We start from the raw sequence: 20,009 nt of genomic DNA, 5'->3' as shown, positions 1-20,009 counted from the left end.
GCCGATCAACCGAAGAAGCAAGAGATAATCTCGACATACTAGCCGACATGTCAGTAGCAATAGGACCTGACTGTTAACCCGAGAGAATCATAACATTCCTAAAGAACACCGGAATAGAAAAAATTTTTTAAACAAAATATTTAGTCATAAGTAACAATTTCCCCCCCCCCCCCCCCAATTATTGTAACCAAATTGTAAGCCAAAAATTAAAAAGACATTAACAAAATTATGTAAAAAGCTAATGGCCTATGTCGCCGAAACTACGCAAAGATCGATCGAAACTTTTTGCCACCACGTACGATATTTTTTTCTATATATACAATAAAGTTTTCAAAATATTTAGATTAATTTTAAGCTATGTATACTACGAACCTATTTACACGGTACGGTAAAATTTACTTATAAGTTAAAAACAGATAGAAATATTAGGTAAGTAGATAAATTAAATAATATTATAAATAGAGATAGATAATTTACCAGTAAACAAATTTTACCAGTAAATCGGTAAAAACAGTTATCAAAATATACATGGTAGGTAAATATATAATCAAAAATAACAAACAATGTATATGCTTATAGTGACTATGAAGCTATTTTGGTAGGTAAATGTTAAATTGTTATAATTGTGTTATTGTAACAATAAGTGACAGCCACCAAAAATGTATACCTAGCATATATTATATCATAAATCAAAATCAATTACAATTAATTTAAGGCGTGAAATAACAATTAGAGTGGGTAAAAAAATTAACCTTTAAAAAAGTTGCTAAAAAATGTCATCTTTAAAACATACCACACTCACATCTCTAAATATAATTATTATATTATTATTATATAATATAAACAATTATTTTTGGAAAGACTCAGTTGGACCTACCGTAATATTAATTATTATTTATGAAAAAAATAAATTAGCAATAGCGATAATTAGAAATACAACATATTATAATCAAATATCCTTAGAAATATAGGTAGACAGACAGTCTCCGCTCAGAATCGTTTTCCGTACGCAATGATTTGTCCTACTATAAACCTACTACAAATGACAAGGTACACACTATACAATCCACAGATACGAGTATAGCAAAGTGACATACACTCCCGGTTTTTTTTTTGTCTTTAATACGGGGCAATATGCAAATTTCATTGCAACCGCCCATGACATTTGTGTTAGTCGTCAATGATGATCACTGTGAGTATGATTATGGGCTATCTAGTATCTACGCAAACGCAAAATGGGCACCGCCGACCGAAAATAAAAAGCGCAATTTTTTGCTCAAAACTCGGTTTACAGGAAAAACTCTCACGCTTGATAGAGTGGTCTGATTTTATTTATAATTTTTTCTTTAGAAATATGATAATATTTTCTACAGGGCGTATTGAACTTCGATTTCAATTTCGTTGCTTAAAACAAACATAGTAAAAATAACAAAAGTTTGTAAAAATTTATAATAATCAAAATATTTTTACTGTTTTTAATTTATTTATAGACGTTTGAATTTTTGAATTTTTTTTTTTTTGTTTATTTTCGATTTTTTTTTTTTTGTCAAAAAGCTTGCGTATATTTGCCCCCTCCCCCTCAACAATCTAATGATAATATATGATATAATATTATAATAATTAATAACAGTATAATACCATGAGATGTTTATGTTAAAAATTAGTTCAACATACTATAATACTCATAAGCGTGTGCAAGGGGGAGGCAAGGGAGGCAGCTGCCTCCCCTGTGAGAATTTTCGTTTCCCAAAGATCTTATACATTAATACCTACCAATTTTTGATAATACATATTTAAATAATAATAATAATATTATGTTCAATATTGGTATACTGGTATGCTATTTGAAAATAGTAAATATTTAATAATATTAAAATCGACAATAATATTATATTATATCATATTATATTGATAAGACAGCTTCAATTTTCAACTATGGTTATTCGTTTCTTCTTTGATAATACCGAATTATCATAACATCAACCTAATTCGCAAATCACTTAACACCAAAATGAAAACTTTTCAGGAGAGCAAAAAAATGTTCTAAACATTTCGTAGGCCTGATTCCATATTCGAAAAAGTCCTATCTCCATCATATTTTACATTATTTCACTGAAAGACGCATGGAACTTAAATAAAACATATTATCTATTTTAAAAGTGGTTCAAATTATGTATTTTTATTTTTAAATTTTAGATTGTGATCGGAGCAATGAATGTATTGGTTTCACAATGATGTGTGTTTTTTATTTTTTTTTTTGGTCTGTCATCTCCTTTTGTGACAGTAAAAGTGCTAGGATTTTCTTCAACAAAATTTTTTCTGATAGAAAAATGAATCTAGTTGGTACTATGAGAGGTCAAAAGTTTTCCAGTAGCTTTCAAAGACGCCGTGAAAAACATAAGAAAAATTAAGAAAAAACAGGAATTTATACGCAAAATCTATTTAGGACAAAATCGATTTTGGTTTTTGGTGTAACTCTAAAACAAATTACTGTAGATATATGAAATTTTGACTGAATATTAGCATTTTCTATCCACCACAGTATTTTCAAAATATTTTGACTTATTTTGAGCTGTTTACGGACATCTTCAATTTCCAATTTTTTTTTTAGGTTTTTATTCTATAAATATCAAAAAAAAAATTTTTATTGCGTAAAAAACTTGAAAATTTAATAGAAGGAAGAAATTTAATAGATATAATATTTCAAAGACAGATGAAAAATATTGAAAATCTTTAGTCGCAATTTTTTTATACAAGCATTTAAAGTTCAAATATTGACAAAATACGTTAAATTTATGAAAATTTAAAAATTAATTTGAGTTAGAAATTCATAAAAAATTTTCTATTCAAATAATAAGATTTGAAAATGTAATACAAGATTCCTCATAAGTTTTTCTACCTTCATCAAAAAAACAAAATGACTACAAACAAATCAAACTAAATTTCTATGGGTGTTTGAAGTTCATATTTTTACAACATTTGATATTCACTTGATTTCTCATATAGCGATTTTCTTATTTAGTGGAAATTCAAATTTAACACCATCCTGCAATACAGTGACACACTTGTAATTTACTGTAGAAAAGAGCGACACCCACTTGTCCACCTTTTTTTAATTATATATTCTTAATAATTTTTTATTGTGTCTTCTTGATTGTCAAAGATACTATTAAAAAGGACTTATTGAAAACTCTTTTGGTAATTTTATGTTTAACCTAACTCTTAACCATATTGAACAATATCACGGCTTAATAGAACCATATACTTGATTTTGTGTGACTGTGTGAGGATTTATTTAAATTATCGTTGCCTTATATCAAGCTGGGAAAAAATCGGGGGAGGTGTTTGGAGTCTGGACCTACTTGACTAAGGTATTGCCTCCCCTGCAAAGAAGACCTGCGCACGCTTATGATAATACTATTTACAAATAGAAAAACAAATTAATAATAGTATTATAAATAAATCTCTAATAAAATATTCTTAAAAATATAATTTGACAGATCGTCACAGCTCGGAATTGTTTTTCATCATATACAATGGCTTATCATTGAATTCAAACTAGCTAACACACCCATTACAGTACACTTATTCAATAACGAGGTACACTCTACACTTACTATACAAAATTTAGTGACATACTGTCATACTGACATACCTGGTTTTTATATAGAATTAGTACCTACATATACAAATATGTTATACTCAAAGTATTTATTTATTTATTTATTTATTTATTTATTTATTTATTTATTTGACTATAGTTATAAATTTACTATGAGTAAGTTAATCACTAGTTTCTGGTTTAATATACGTTGAAGTGCATAATATTATATTAGTACTATAATAGTACTTTTTAAACCATTACTGGTTAGCAGCTTCGGAACATTTTAACGTTGAAATTAAATATTTGGCTTAAAGTTCAACTATATTATACTTACATAAGTTTAAGTTGATATTTTTTGTCATGAATTGAATTAAAATGTTATAAAGTCATCTTAAAAAGTAATCATTTAAAATATACCTACACTTAAATAATTTACTTATATTGAATTACCATGGTAATATATATTGTATTTAGTTAGTGTTACATATATTGATTTTATTTCTACTATAATAGCATTTGTTATTTGGTTTTTACATAATCTACAGTAATAAATATTATACTAATTTTCATTTACTAAAATTTATATTATTGTTTATTTTGAAAATGACAATATACATAGATGAAGGATTGCTTAAAATTACACAAAAAATGTGTTTAATAGCCTTAACTATTTATGCATACATTCAAATTTCATCAGAAATTCGAACTTGTTCGCAAAACAAAATTGGCTCGAAGATCTATCCATTTGATAGTCAATTTTTCGAATCGTCGGTACTTTTCTTGACTGCAGCTGCTATATGTATAGTCGAATGTGATATATGGCCAAACAATACAAAACCAAGAAATAGAATGATTCGATTTCTCGCAGAGGTACACAAATTAATATTGATTGAAAAATTAATTTTATACTATTTTAATTCTTTCAAATATGTTTATTAAAATCTAATAGTACCTACTTTTTTTTTTTTATATAAAATAACAACAAAAATGTAAAATACTATACATGTCTTAAAATTATGATATTACGATATAATATTATGTACGTACATAAATTGTATTTAATGTAACATTTAACTTTGGTCTTTAATTTATATTAGATTCTGAGCGGAGCGAGGAAGCTAGTGGTTTTACATTCATGTTTATTTTTTCTATTTTTTTTTTTATTTTGTATACAACATTTCATCCAGAAGGAGTGTTTCGATTTCAATATATAGTGCCTTATCTTTTTATCAAATTTGACCAATATGGTACTTTAAGGAGGTCATTTTTCTCAATAGTTATTTAATGCAACGGGAAAAACCACTAACAAATAAAATTACGCTAAAAATGGGATTTTAATTTCTAACGCTGTGTTTACCACCATAAAAATGACTAAAAAAAAAAATAATATTTTAATATTAATTCAACTTACAGGTTATAATAAATAAGAACAATATAACAAAAATCCAGACTGACAAACCGTTTCCGCTCAGAATCGTTTTTCTTATACATTGACCTACTTGTAACCTACTGTACAGCAAAGCGACATCCACTTACCTACTTTTTTTATAGCTGTATATTATGACAATGGCTATAATACTTGTCTATGTTCTATTTTGGCATCCAATAGTCATAACTACATCTATATTCACTGATAAATTGAGTATTCTAGTGAGTATTCTTCAATAATTGATAAATTATACACAATTCACGATAATCTTACTTTTATAGACACTTAAATGGTTGGGAAGTGCGAATATACACAAAAAAAACATTTCAATTTGCATGGGAAACATTCGCAGTACGAAGTTGCATTGCAATATATTTAGCTCATTAATATTATATCATGTACTCGAAAAGTTTGGGAAGAAAGACTTGTAATTATTTCCACAATATTATTTGGAAAATAAACAATTAATAAAAGTTACAATATTTCAGACGACGTATAAAATGTTTGTTTTGAAGTAATTAACTCGAATCTATATATTAATAAGTTCATGGCAATACATGTGAACAATATCGAAAGTATAATCCTTGCAAAACAAAACATTTTACTATATCATGTATGTATATAATTAGTATTTGAAATTGATTCGCAGTATTGATAATGAAATTAATGTCACATATTGCGTACATTTTCTTGAAACTTGATTGCTTCAGAAAGTAGAACTTATGAAAATTAAGTATTCATACATATATTAGTACATGTATATTGTATATACAAAATATATCAAACAAATAAAATAAAATGATTACTTTACATACAACTTCAAATATATTACTATGATAAAATGTGTTTTTCTAGTTTTGATAATTATTATAATATATACATATTTAATGTACAATTATTTAACTTTATAATTTAAAAATCATTATTATTTATTGTTTAGAAAAAAAAAATGGTGATAACATAAGCATGTAAAAAAAATGTAGGTATTACAGAAGAATAAAAAAAAATAAAAAATAAATTGTAATGTTTTAAACAGCATCTTTGATAATATATGAGACTGTATAATCAATTACTTAAGAAAGATACAAAAATGTAGAAGGTTATAAATTATAATCGGAACGGAATGTCATCGAAAAATATAACCTATATACGCAAAATAAAAATTCGTTTCTAAAAAGAAGAAAAAGGCCAATCGAATTCAAAATAATATAATTGTCCTAAATAAAACTAGAATCTTACAAAAATTAGTCGAATCGTTATTTTTGATTACATCTAACAATTAGGTACCTACTCCCAAGACCGGCGTTCAGTAACATGAGCACATGTATCAAATGTCATCCAAATCCTTTCCACACGTTTTTACTAGATATTTCAAAATAAACGTAAGCGGACAAACACGAATGGAAATAAGGAAGTTAAACTATAACTTTATTATGTACAAGAAACCATAGTAGGTATTATAGGTGTTATCCGTTACTCCTTAATATTAATATTTTAAGTTAACAGATAAATTTTAAATATTATAAATTGAGGTGTACCTATATTATTCGTCAGACCATAACTATTATAATATCTTAATTTAAAACAGCATGCTGAACTCAATTTAAAAAAATATAGTATGATACATTCTACAAACGTAGTTGAAATATTTTCATATTAAAACTTAACTTTATTAATTTAGCACTCATGCTTATTGTGCCACCAATGTATAGATTTTATAATTAAAAAACAAGAAAAAAAATGTAACTATTATATAATGTATAATACTACTTTATAATATGAAACCCATTGTCACTGTTATTGTGAGGAATAATTTTTTACTCGTTCGTTATTTATAGGAACCTAAAAGTTTTTATATAAAATAACCAAGAACAAATACAACGTACGTATTATGTTTACATATTACATATAAACTAACCTAATTAGTAGACATAAATTATATTTCACATATTATGATATAACATTAAAATAGTATAATGTAGGTACCAGAGTGATAAATTTTAGATTCACATTTATACATATATATATATATATATTTCATTGGTGTCAAAATTACAAAGTTTCAATTTTAAACTTTACTTAACGTTGTGACACTGTCATTATTTGAACTAAACTCTCGTTCAACTGTTTCCTCGCCAATTCGCTTTATAATTGTATACCATACATAACAACTTATAATTCGTATAACAACGTCTATTGAAATTTAAGAAATTACGAAAGTATTGACATTTTTTAATCAGCAGACTTTCAAACGACTCTTGTTTAATATTTATTTTTATTTTTGAATTAGTAGATATTATTATCTTTTAGTATTGTTATTCATTAAAAACAATCCCAACTCAACTATCTAGTAAATTTAAATATTTAATGATTTCATTATTTTTCACGTGATAATGAAAATAAAGAGTAATATTATTAAGAGAAATTAATAAAACGTTTTCTGCCATAATAATACTGTTGCTTAGTCGATAAAAATGTTCATACTACGTAAGTAGGTATAGTGTTTTTTAATAATTACGAATTTGAACATGTTTTCAATACAATAGCTTCTAGATTTGTTGTCTAAATGAGTAAAGTATATAAACCAAAACATTTTTTTTTCACTAAAATACAAATCATTTCGTGGACATTTTTAACCTTATTCAGTATCCTATTTTTATAAAAAAAAAACATAGGTACAATCATGTAAGTACGTTTACATATCCAGATGACCAATGATAAAAAATGTGTAAAACCTTACCTCCCTCCCTACCGGTTTTCCGTTTCTTTTTTGCCGAACCTTTACTCGGCAATGTGTTACTAGATCCCGGCCCCGTGGCCTTCTCCTTGTTCTTCCACCGGTTCAACATATCCGTCTTCTTGATCAAGTGGAAATATATCGTGACAGAGTGATAGTTTTCCTCTGGTGATGTAAAATATAATCCAACCTATCAGCCAGTCGGCATGGCCAAACCGAATTCAGTGGTATATCAAAAGTACCTATGTAATATGTATTATTATAATACCATTACAGTATACGACTAAAATGGAAAATAAAAACCTAAACCGATTTGATACTAGCCCGAAATGGTAACTATAAAATCTAGTTGGTACCGAAATCCAACACGTTCGCCCGGCGACCGCACCGAAATGGACTTTCAGCCGCCCGCAGATGCACTTTGTGGGGTTAGGAGAGAGCAGTCGGTGCGGCGTCGGGAACGCTCGCGCGACCGGTGGCCGTTCGGCGAAAACCGACCCTATAACACCCTCGTCAGCGGCGGTTGCTCAATCGATAGCGCTTTAAGCGTCCCTCGGTGTACACATACTGTATACATATATATATATATACCCAAATACAGTACGGTACAACCCCTACACCAGGATCGTCGTAGTATAGGGCTTGGGGAAGCCTTCTGTATATCGTTCATGAAAGCCGGTATGAAACGTGTCTTTTTCACTTTCCCAGTCCCTACTACTACTACTACCACTACCATTGCCACTACTACACCTATACTACTCCTACTACTCTTACTACTACTACCGATGCCACTACTGCTATTACTATACACCGTGTGCGTGTAAATATACAGGGTGGACCGATGTGCGTATAATAACCGTTATTCCGTGTTGGCTGTATATAAACGGAAAAACGTGAAAACGAGGTGGCTTGTATACGTACACAGTGCATTGGCTTGGTTGTTCACCCCCATAACAAACCACCCCACTACTCATTCCCGACTCGAGGTGCACACACCATTATGTGCCTATAGTCCGAAAAGATCGCTATGTGGCATGCGCTAATGAATGGTTTATGCGAGTCGTCCGAGATCAAAGACTTGACAAGCCCGTGTACACACGCGTACTTATATTTTATACTTGTAGTGATATAAAGAGCTAGGGTTTATAATATGCATCGGTATGTTTCTTTTTGCAGCATTGTCTTACAAATTTGGTTATCAATACCCACCACCAATCACCTGATATTGATATAATATATTTTACAAAAATAAAAAGACGATAAAATAGAAATTCTGGAGCGCAATATAACAGTGTCAATGGGAAAATTATTGAAGATAAAACTATAAAAGAACCTTGTAGTTCAAAATGTCGATCTAGCTGTACAAAAAAAATATTAATGGTCTTCTAGTACAAGTATGTAAAACCTATTTTAAAAATACTTTAAATATTACGGATCGTACAATTTACATAAGCTGCCATAACTCAAAATTATTTGACTTAAGTCGTGTTTTATTTTTAAAACAAATTACATAAACCGACACAACTCAAAATTTTTTTTTAATAATTATGTTTTTAAATTTGCAGTAATATTAATAAAATGTAAAAAATAAATAAAAACAGTTGGTACAATTTCGGAAACTATTGATCGATTGGTTAGTTTTTTATTTACATTATAAGTTACAAGCCAATTTAAAAATCTCTCTCCTAAAAACATATCGGTTTTGACTTGTGTCATTATAGTCGCCGGGGTGCGATATAATATTATTATCAATTTTTATATCACAAGACTAGTTAACAAAACGTAACTTTTTATTCAATCTGTTTTAAAATTATAAGAGGCTTCTCTATCACTTGATGATTATTGGAAAATACATTGTATAATATTATATGTACTGCATAACACAACAAAATGAAATGTATGTATTACTATTTTACACTCCATATAATATAAAGTCTAACTTAAGTAATTAATATTTTTAAATACCTAGTAACGAGTAACGACTATGAATGACATACAGAATTCAAATCATTTGCGTCAAGTATTATTGTTAATTTAATAATAATATGAATCAAAGGATAAATGATCGTTTTCAAAAATAACGCCCAATTATTTCTAGTAAAATCTAAAGCTAAACAATATTTTCATTAAACCTATGTACCGTTACAAAATTGTTCCACTTGACCCAGTACAGGAACTTTATGTTATTTCCATCTAAATTCAAGTTGAATCAACTGTATTGAATACAACAAAAAGAAGAATGTCCGGGAACCGTCAATTTTAATGGATCGTTTCCGGTACACGGTAGTTCGTCATATAATTCGATATACATTATAAGAATAAGGGATCTACTATAAGAACCCGTCAAAAACACATGTTTGAGGATTTATTATAAAGTAACACGTGATCGATTTTTCCGTGACTGCTTTACTCTAAGCTTTCTAATTTTGATAACTTAATGATAAATTGATGATAAATTAAGCTTATAATTACATTATACACTAAGTTATAATTTGAGGGGATAAAATACAAATTACAAAATATATTTACGATACGATGAATCGTAAATAAATATCTAAGTTAGATTAAAATAAAAATGTATAATATTTTGTTTTCTTTAGACCATAGTATCATCTTATATTAAGAATACATTTAAGTCAGTACATATAAACAGCATTTCAATGTGTTGCATAATTCAATTATTTTGAACTACCTACATAATATTATTGGTCATAAATCATAATATAATAATATCAAATATTATATATATTTTTTTAAATTCAACTCTTCTCAACTGAAACTCAATTTAAACTATAAATTCAACAGTTTATAGAAGTATAGAACAGACTATTTTTGAATCAGATGGATTGAAAACAGAAATACCATTTTAAAAAATAAAACAAAACACTAATGCTACATTAAGTCAAATTATACCCATACAATCTTGGTTATTTGGAATAACAATTGTAGGTAAACGTTTTATCTTATATTACATCGTTTTACCTTTTTATTTTATGCAAAATTCATATTATATATATTGGTACACCAAATACCATCATAACGTTACCCTTTATAAACTAAAATAAAACAAATGTAGTCCATTTAGGCAAATCGCAACTGGCTTAAATCCATACCATTTGAACAAATTTTATATACCTACAATATACCTACTGTTTAGAGTGTTAAGACGAACTTTTACGAAGCGTGGTGTATATACTACATATATATTTTATATAGACGAGAACAGTATACCGTTTGAACGACAAAATTTTTCTACCCATTACAATAGACTTACGACTATTCTTTTTTTTTTTAAAGTTAATTTGTTTCGGTATACGCTTAAGGTTGTGGATAACGACACATTATTTTGCAATATCATAAATTTTATATCCATCATAATTTAAATTAAAATAAAATAAGACACAGTACCTACCTATATAACTTGTCGACCACAGTTAATCTTTAGTGACCCGTGAGGGTTAATTATTTAGCCCAGTATAGTTTTAATGATACCATATTATTATATAAATTATTTTTATGAATTTTCCATACTACATTGAGTACCTAATGCTTTATTTTAGTAATATTATCGTACAATCACATAAATGTCAAAACATCTTTTTTAAATATTTTATTTGTACAACATCGTAAAAAAATTAAAAATTAATTAATTTGAATGTAAAAATTAATATACTTCAATATAGAGAAAAAAGATAAAGATTAAAAAAAATGATTTCAAAATATTTAAAGGAAAAAAATTACGTCGCGTGTGCAACTTTGTGGTCTTATATCTACTAAACGCATCACTAAAGATTATATATTGTTATACAGCAGCTGTAATTATAGGTATTAAATACGAGAAAGCACAAAATAATAGAGTAGTTTCGATAAGTAACATTGAGTTTATTATACTCACCCAAATGATAAGATTAATTTCCGGGTAAAAAAAATTAGGATTTGCACAAACGACCAGCGTGGCAGCACTAATAAAACATGCATTAAATAATTAAAATAACACACGCTATTTAAAATAAAATAAATATACGACGTATAGTGTGGTTCTTTCAACCATGTTGTCATAATAATAATAGTAATATACTTAATATCACAATATTGTTGAAGTGTGCGAAAAATTTTGTCAACTTTACATTTTGCTTTAAATTTCGTATTGTATACCACCTATTGGCTATTATTGTGTGCGAAATGACCGCGACGTTTAAGTTACTATTAAGTATGAGTCATATATACGATACCACAATGGCTATTATTCGACCGCTATAATGTTTACACAAACTAAATCTCTACGACTAAATACCCTTCCATATATGTGTATGAGATTTATATAATATAGTATAGTCATTGTTTAAAGCCACTGGATCGTAACGATTGTAAACTTATTTAATTGACAAACTTAACAGTACGCTAATATTGTCAATAAATAGACAATATCAATAATTGATGTGGTAAATATATGGGCCAATTCTCAAGGAGGGGGTCGATATAATTTACATGATGGATATAATATATTAAATCATCAATATTTTAGAACTAAAAAAACCGTTGAAGTACTAAGGGGAATGTAAAGACAATAATTATTTATCCAATTAAATTCTGAAACTGGTTTCGTCAAAACAACGCTACAATACAGCACCTTAAAATTGCAAGAAATGTAAATTTTAGATGCACGCACACGGCACACACGAGACCGTCTGCAAAGTCCGCGATCGAAGAAGTTGAACAACTTTCTCCCTCCTAAATACGTCGCTAGTCTATGTAGTCATAATACTTATACACTGTGATTTAAACACAATTAACACATCTTTTATAGTTTGCATGCAATCAAACTACAACTTTATAGTAACAAGCAACAACTATTATTACCTTAACGTCTACAGTTCGTAACCATCTGTAATTTGTAAATAAACCACGTGAATTCACCAGTCTGAAAGTGATGAGGTTTGTAAATTTACCTACGTGTTTAAAAGTCTCGTTTCATCGAAATGTCGTCGTACTGCACAACACAAGAATCGTAAGAAAAGAGCGACACGATAAACGCCGACGTCGGCGATCATCTACAATATTATTACTAAAGCTGCAGATAATTGATGATAAAAAAATTTCGTCGGTGAATCGCCGTCGCACTGCGCACAATTTACGAACTCGTAAACTTCAGTGACGTGAAGTCGATTTTATCGAGAACCGTTGAAAATCAGACGAACCTGCAGTGACAAGGAGAAAACGATATTTACGGCCATCAGCCCCAGTCTTCTTTCAATACTGACAACTGGAAAATATCACGAGAATAAAGCCGGGTTTTCACTGCACCATTTCGTGTCGTGTTCCATACATAGTACAATAGTACATACAAAGATGGTAACAAAATATTGGTAACACACTTTATACCCGCGAGTTGAGTATATTCCACTATATAGTATAGGTAAGTACATGGACCAGCTGAGTACCGATAACCCGGCTTAACGTTAACTATAGGCCTCAACTGTGGTCGGTGATAAAAATTTGGTTACCGTTTTATACAAAATAATGATCTCGCCGGACGGTTTCACTGTTCCGACAAGACGAGATCGCCACCGACCGTTTTATCTAAGTATAGCCATGCCATATCATATTATGTTATGATTCTCGATAAAACTGTTTTTGCGTCGTCGATCACGATTGTATATTACTTGTAATACAGTTAGTCGAAATTGCATCAGAAAAAGTTATGTAAGTATGTTTGAGAAACTCATAAATTCCGGCCCGATGAAACGCGTCGCCCGTTTTCCGAGGATTACAATATTATCCGTTATGGGATTAATCGAGGGCGCGGCGGCACGTCAAGTTGAAATGCACGCATCACGCCACCTATATTATTCACATGTTGCTTCTAGGGATAAACAGTTATTCAAATATATTTACGACCATAGTAATAATAATTATTATTAGCATTTCGTTTGAATTTATTGAATTTTCATATTATATATACTATATATATTAGTTAATATGATCCAAGTTAAGCCTCGGTGAGACAGTCGCCTAAAACTTTCTAGGATGTATTTGATGTGTCGAGCAATGCGCCTTTTGAAATCAAAAAGAAAGTTTCAAACACTTATTTTGAGAGCTCACTCGTGAGTGAGAGTAAGAGGGGCACTTGTTTCCACTAGGAAAACTAAAGGTTTCCATAACTAAACAACCAGAATCTTCTTTTTTTCTTTTAAAGAAATTTGTTTTCCCTTAGTTTTGGTTTTTATGGGTACCACTATTCAGATTAGTTGGTTATCCGGTTTGATTTACATTCGGCTATAGGTCTTTATAACCACAGACCCACTATAGGTTTACTTTTAATAGGGTGTAAAAATACATCATCTTGCAGATTATCTTTAGTTCAAACAAAAAGAAAGAGTATTTTATGGTACTTTCTGCATTTAAGTTTGAAATAAAGTGCAAAATACTTTCCAAAAGAGTACGGTTATTTGTACCTTAGTTATTGTAATACGTATATAACATAAGGTAAATTTTAAGTTTTTTTCGTGAAAAAGGTAAAAGTGTTGCAATTATATGCTGCACCATATGATGTGATAATAGTATCATAAAAATATATAATATTATGTCAACGAAGCCGGTTGTAATAAAAAAATAAATAAAAAGTTGTTTAAACAACGACGACGACCGGACGTCGACGAGGCGCGTGCGGGGTAGTTCGCGTGCATTATGTAAATCAACACCTGCGAGGGGACCATACCAGCTACTATTAAGATAACATTATAATAATATAATAACCCATGGGTATGCCATATACCGCGGTGATCGTTATTACCACGTGTTTATTACGAAAACGTGTCGAAACGCGTTCGTGGTCGGCATAATTTATTATATATAATATTTCGAAACATATTATCGCGTAATCAGATACATCGCGCGCTGCACTTACCGATGACCAGCCGATGACCGTTCTTGGCATTGAGTATTCGTTGCACCTCGCCGGCCTCGCTACCGGACTCGCTGCCGGACTGTTGGTAGTGCTGGTGCAGCGGGGACGGCGACGGCGGTGGCCACCACCGGATCGGCGTCGTCGGCGGCTGCTGCTGCTGGTGCGGTCGCTGTTGGCCGCCGCGCTGCTGCAGCGTGCCGTAAATGGCCGACGTGGACGGGCTCCGTTTGGGCACGAGCGGCAGCGGCCGTTCCGCGGCCACCGGCGAGTCGGTCAACCGTTGGCGGGTGGGCGGTTGCGGGGACGGGCCCTTCTTGGTGGGCCAGTAAGCGGGCGGTTCGGACGGCCCCGGTGAAAAACTCACCCTCTTCGGACTGCAGCCGGACGACGGTGGCGGCGGCGACGTCTGTCCGACGGCCACAGCTGACGGGTCGGCGGCGGGCTCTTGCAGGGCGCCTCTCTTGAAAATCGGCTGAAACCTCTTCTCGCCCACCGCGGCGGCAGCGACGACGTCCTCTTCAGTCTCGTAAATGGTCGACTGCCGGGCCGGCGAATCCCGGACGCACCCGATGGTGGCCCGTTGCGGGGACCCCCGGACGAACGGGCCCGCGGCGCCGGCCACCAGGTTGCCGTAGATGGCCTGTTGCTGCTGCTGCTGCTGCTGCTGTTGCTGTTGCAGTCGATGTTGGCGAACGGCGGCCGCGTACACCGCGGTGTTCGACGAAGGCGGCGCTGTGATCTTGACCTGCGCGCTGACCGGCATGAGCAACATCCGTTGCTGCTGCTGACCGCCGCCACCTCCGCCTCCGTTCCTGTTGTTGTAATACTGAGAGTACGGTATTATGGGAGCGGACCGCCTGCCCGATGGCGAGGGCACCAGCGACGACGTCGACGACGATGACAACAGAGAACAAGGGCTGTCCGTCCGACGTTCGACGCTGCCGTAATTGGCGTTAACGTCCCTGTCGAACGATCCGGGACTGACGCTCCGGGACCGGAAGTCGGTCACATCGACGGTGTGCCGGTCGACCCCTTGCGCGTACCGAAACCGCTGCAGTTGCTGTTGCTGTTGCTGCAACCGGTACGCCACGTTTCCGGTAGAGTTACCGTTGCCGTTGTTGTTGACAAATGCCGTCTCGATGATGGTCTTGCTGTTGTTGGTGCCGGGCGGTCGGTTGTTGCTGGTTTGGCGGTGTTGGTGGTTGTGAACCGCGGCCGCGCTACCGACGTCCACAACCGCTGACGTCGCCGACGACGCCGCCGCCGCCTGCTTGTTCTTGTGGTCACCGCTCGCGAATATGGCGGGCGTCAACAGCCGCCGTATGCCCTTTTTTTTGGTGCTGTGGTCGCCGTCCGACGATTCCGCCAACGCGGTCGTAGTGGCCGCTACCGTAGGACCCATTGCACTGTTTCAGCGGTTCGCACTTCGCGAGACCGTGCGTAGTCTCTGCAATAAATTCGTATCGGACGATATCTCCGCGGGACACCTTACGCACCTGAAAACCGATATTGTACATCTGATTAGTATATGTGCACGAAAACATAAAACAAACATAATAGTATTAATTAATAGTGTTGACGATTTTTTTCCGTAATGTGTATGTATCGCTTCTAATATCGAAATACCGGTATCCAATTTTAATACCGTCAACCCTGTTAAGGTTAATCGTGGTTTTCCGATATTACGGTTTTCCGGTATATGCCGGCATTACGGTTGTTTTTCGATATGTATCGGTATTATGGCATACTGTCCCATACCAGTACCGATATTCTAATACAACAATACCGGTATCTGTTTTCAATACCATCAATCCTAGATAACAACAATAGGTAAAAATGATGATTGTGCATTGTACGTGCATTGTACGTGTTATGTAGTATTGTTTGTACTGGACATTACTGATGAGGCTGTTCCATTTCCGGACGAGCGAGTTATTAAAATTGTATAAATTACGATTTTCGTCTGTGCTCATAGACAATGTAATAAACATTGACCATCCGTCTTGGGGAGGATACCAAATTTTGACAGTATAATATAAATGTGTACATGCAAGGTTAGGTTTGGGGTTAGAATAATAACATAATGTTTAAAAAAAGTTTTCGTCCTAAGATAAGATATCGTCTGTAATGCTATTGGTAAATTTTCGATCTGTGCACATTGCACATATATAATATATACTGCGGGACACTCTGGGTTTTTTAATCGACGTCACGGAGTATTGAGGGGAGGGTTGTAAATCAACATTCCCGAAATCTTTCGACACAGTTGAAAATATCGAGTACGTCCACTACAAAACACGTGTAGAAGATAACTGATCGATGACTAAGTATATATTATGGCCTACCTTTAATAAGTACACGCTTTGATGGACGCAATATACGAATACGACTACCGAATGACATAACGGGATATGGGAGGTATTCTTGATTTTCTCTGATGTTTATTCAAACAAAATGTTTTTTTTTTATTTTTTTAACGACAATAATATTATAAACTATATTTGTCTATTCTGCAGTATATTGCATATAATCCATATTATACGATATACTGCACGATAGACAAAATTAGTTTATAATATTATTATCATCGATAAAACAATTAATGTTGTGTTGTATCACAAAGTATTTAATATTAGATTCAATACAACCGTATTATTATATTAAATATACATTTTTTTTGCGTACCTATATTAAATATCGTCATGAAACTAATAATTTGAGTTCGAACGTTTCGATCTCAAAATGTAATGATATCATCTATAGGTACCACATAAAGGCATACAATATAAATGTATTAAAGATTTAAAATATATATACCTAATATTATATATTTTATTTAATCAATGATCCAGAAAACAGATACCCTACATTTATATATTTATATCATGTGTTTTTTATCAAATCTCTTCAAATCTATTAAGTTTAGAAACGCATAACATTTTTTAATTAAAAATACACCTTCCTCACATAAGAACATATTGGTTCAAAAATTCAAATCATTGGTTTACCTTACTATTCAAGTACAAGCTAAATTCCTTTTTTTTTATTTGTACTAGTTAACATTTTTGTCTGCAGGATATGAAAAAATTTAAGCCACAAAATATCATACGTTAAGACTTTTTAATTGTTCATGTTAAAAAAAACATTATAACAAGACTAATGGGCGTTCATGATGACACTTATAATTAATTACCTTATTAATATGAACATCAGGAGAATATTCAACAATCAAATGTCTAGAACAAATAACAGGGCGTACACAAATACATTTTTAATAATAAATAAGGTTGATTATAATAAATCCATATTATGATTTAATACCTATAATTATGAATAGGTTGAAAATAAATTTCTAGGATTTATAGCCTGGTTAATATAATAATTTTAAAGTTAATGAATGAATGCAATATTGTAATAGAACATCAATATGTACTTAATTTAATAGTAATATACAATAATATATTATATATAGGTACATTATGATATATGATATTATATCAATAATATTATATGTGTACCTATAGACAATGTATGTGATCAATATCATGCCATAGTCAACATATATTTCTGGAGCCATTTCTCAAAGTGTTTCTACGAACTAAACATATAATATATATATATATATATATATATATATATATATATATATATATATATATATATATATAATACTATAGTCTAAAATGTACAATATTATATTAATGGAAAAAGAAAAATTCCAATTCAACAAACGAATTTTATATTATAATTTTAGTGCTTTATTAAAAGCAACCACATTTTCTGGAGTATTTAATTATTTTACAAAACTCAATTCATATTTTATATCAAAAGTGTAATTTTTTATAACATCATCATAGAAATATTTATTAAAATGACCTATTGTCCATTTTTCCAATAAAATATAGTTCCTAACGTATATTATAACCTATTAAAAAAGGTGAATTGACATGGGTAATTATAAATGATTTATATTTAAATATTAGTTACTATACTTATACAATTTTGCCAGCGTATATTATGGTATACAACAAAATTGGTATATACCTACTATACTAAAATTATTATTTGCCAACTAAGTCCAATTAATACACTTAGATATCTTAGGTATTTAATATTTACTTATTGAAAAATGTGAAAATAAAATGGAATAAATTGTCTTAAAATAATTATTGACCTGTCGGTCTTAATCCAATATTTGTCTAGATAAAGTATTGATGTATAAGGTATTCATTATTCATTCTTTACTTTACACTATAAAGTACACATATTAGGTATTTTTGACTTTCCTATAAAAATTATCCTTGGTACACAATTAAGTACTTTAATTTAAATTGTGTTCAATATACAAAATTATGAAAACATTACCAAGCCTTAATATCGTAATCCGTAGTCTATTATAACATCATTATGGAAAAACTATAATACTCAAATATTTTTAAGAAAAGTAACAATCACATACAACACCTGTAGTTTTCATAAAAACTTTGGTACCTACATACATTAATTATAAAATGAAATCTTCAGATTTGATAAAATCATATATATTATATACAAAAAAAAACTTGATAATCACAAAATATTAAAATTATAAACATTTTTTTTAAATGTACCATGAACAAAATTAATTATAAAGCCATATGCAGAATATTAAGAATTATTATTGATCTATTGACGGGATAACAGTTTTAAATATTTTGAAAAGCCACGTAATATGTTGGTTCATTGTTTCGTTATGTACCTATTAATCATTAGTTCACGACTACCGAGGGATCAAAACACTAAGACAGGACTCAGATCATTATATTTTCAATTTTCAATGCTCCATTAAATTTAAATAAAAAATGTATAGTAATATTAAATTATAGGCATACGTTAAAGGTACTTAATGAAAGTATTTTTATTTTATGAGTTTACTAAACAATTTAATATTTAATTAAAATAATTTTTTGAGTATAACACAGATAAAAAATAAATTAAAATAACTATAAACAAACTTCCATTGACAATTTTAATAGTTATTAAAAAAATATTCAAATTCTTATGAAACAAGTTTTTTTAAGTTTGTTTGTCACATAGTATATATTGATTATCAATGACAAACTACTTATACATTTACTTATAAATGATGACTTTTTAAACTCTCAATACCAAAAAACTTCAATATTAAAAAGTTTTTTCTTCATAATTTGCATTAGGTATCTGGTCCATTTCCATGAATAAATTGTTTTATCAAATATGTTTCATATGTTAATGTATTTGGTGCAAACTCCAAACCCTGTGCCAGACACTAATCTAATACCGAATTTCGAGTACTGCGCAGCAGGAAATAGGA

At 31.1% G+C, this 20,009-nt stretch overlaps 2 protein-coding genes across 2 annotated transcripts in view; one reads left to right on the top strand and one right to left on the bottom strand.

Moving 5' to 3' along the window:
- Nucleotides 1–20,009, bottom strand: part of LOC103310490 (coiled-coil domain-containing protein AGAP005037) — a gene marked incomplete at its 3' end in the record, with an annotated part of 236,940 nt that overhangs the window by 210,313 nt on the left and 6,618 nt on the right. The window contains exon 2 of the mRNA XM_029489839.1: nucleotides 14,678–16,173. Coding sequence (XP_029345699.1) covers nucleotides 14,678–16,079 — 1,402 coding nt within the window. The remainder of the gene's footprint in view (nucleotides 1–14,677; nucleotides 16,174–20,009) is intronic.
- LOC100574312 lies at nucleotides 4,090–5,835 on the top strand. Its single transcript, XM_003243069.4, has 4 exons — nucleotides 4,090–4,474; nucleotides 5,156–5,254; nucleotides 5,315–5,460; nucleotides 5,522–5,835. Exons 1-4 carry the CDS (start codon nucleotides 4,208–4,210, stop codon nucleotides 5,544–5,546), a joined length of 537 nt encoding a protein of 178 aa, XP_003243117.1. The 5' UTR covers nucleotides 4,090–4,207; the 3' UTR covers nucleotides 5,547–5,835.

Source organism: Acyrthosiphon pisum, chromosome A2 (genome assembly GCF_005508785.2).
Source record: "Acyrthosiphon pisum isolate AL4f chromosome A2, pea_aphid_22Mar2018_4r6ur, whole genome shotgun sequence".
NCBI classification, from domain to species: Eukaryota; Metazoa; Arthropoda; class Insecta; order Hemiptera; family Aphididae; genus Acyrthosiphon; species Acyrthosiphon pisum.
The sequence above is the reverse complement of the archived record's forward strand: the minus strand, read 5'-3'. Positions and strand labels throughout refer to the sequence as shown.

Coding starts and splice junctions, on each gene's coding strand:
- LOC100574312 (XM_003243069.4), top strand. CDS start 4,208: ATGACAATATACATAGATGAAGGATTGCTTAAAATTACACAAAAAATG. Junction 4,475..5,155: donor TGATTCGATTTCTCGCAGAG/GTACACAAATTA, acceptor CTTTTTTTATAG/CTGTATATTATGACAATGGC. Junction 5,255..5,314: donor CTGATAAATTGAGTATTCTA/GTGAGTATTCTT, acceptor TTACTTTTATAG/ACACTTAAATGGTTGGGAAG.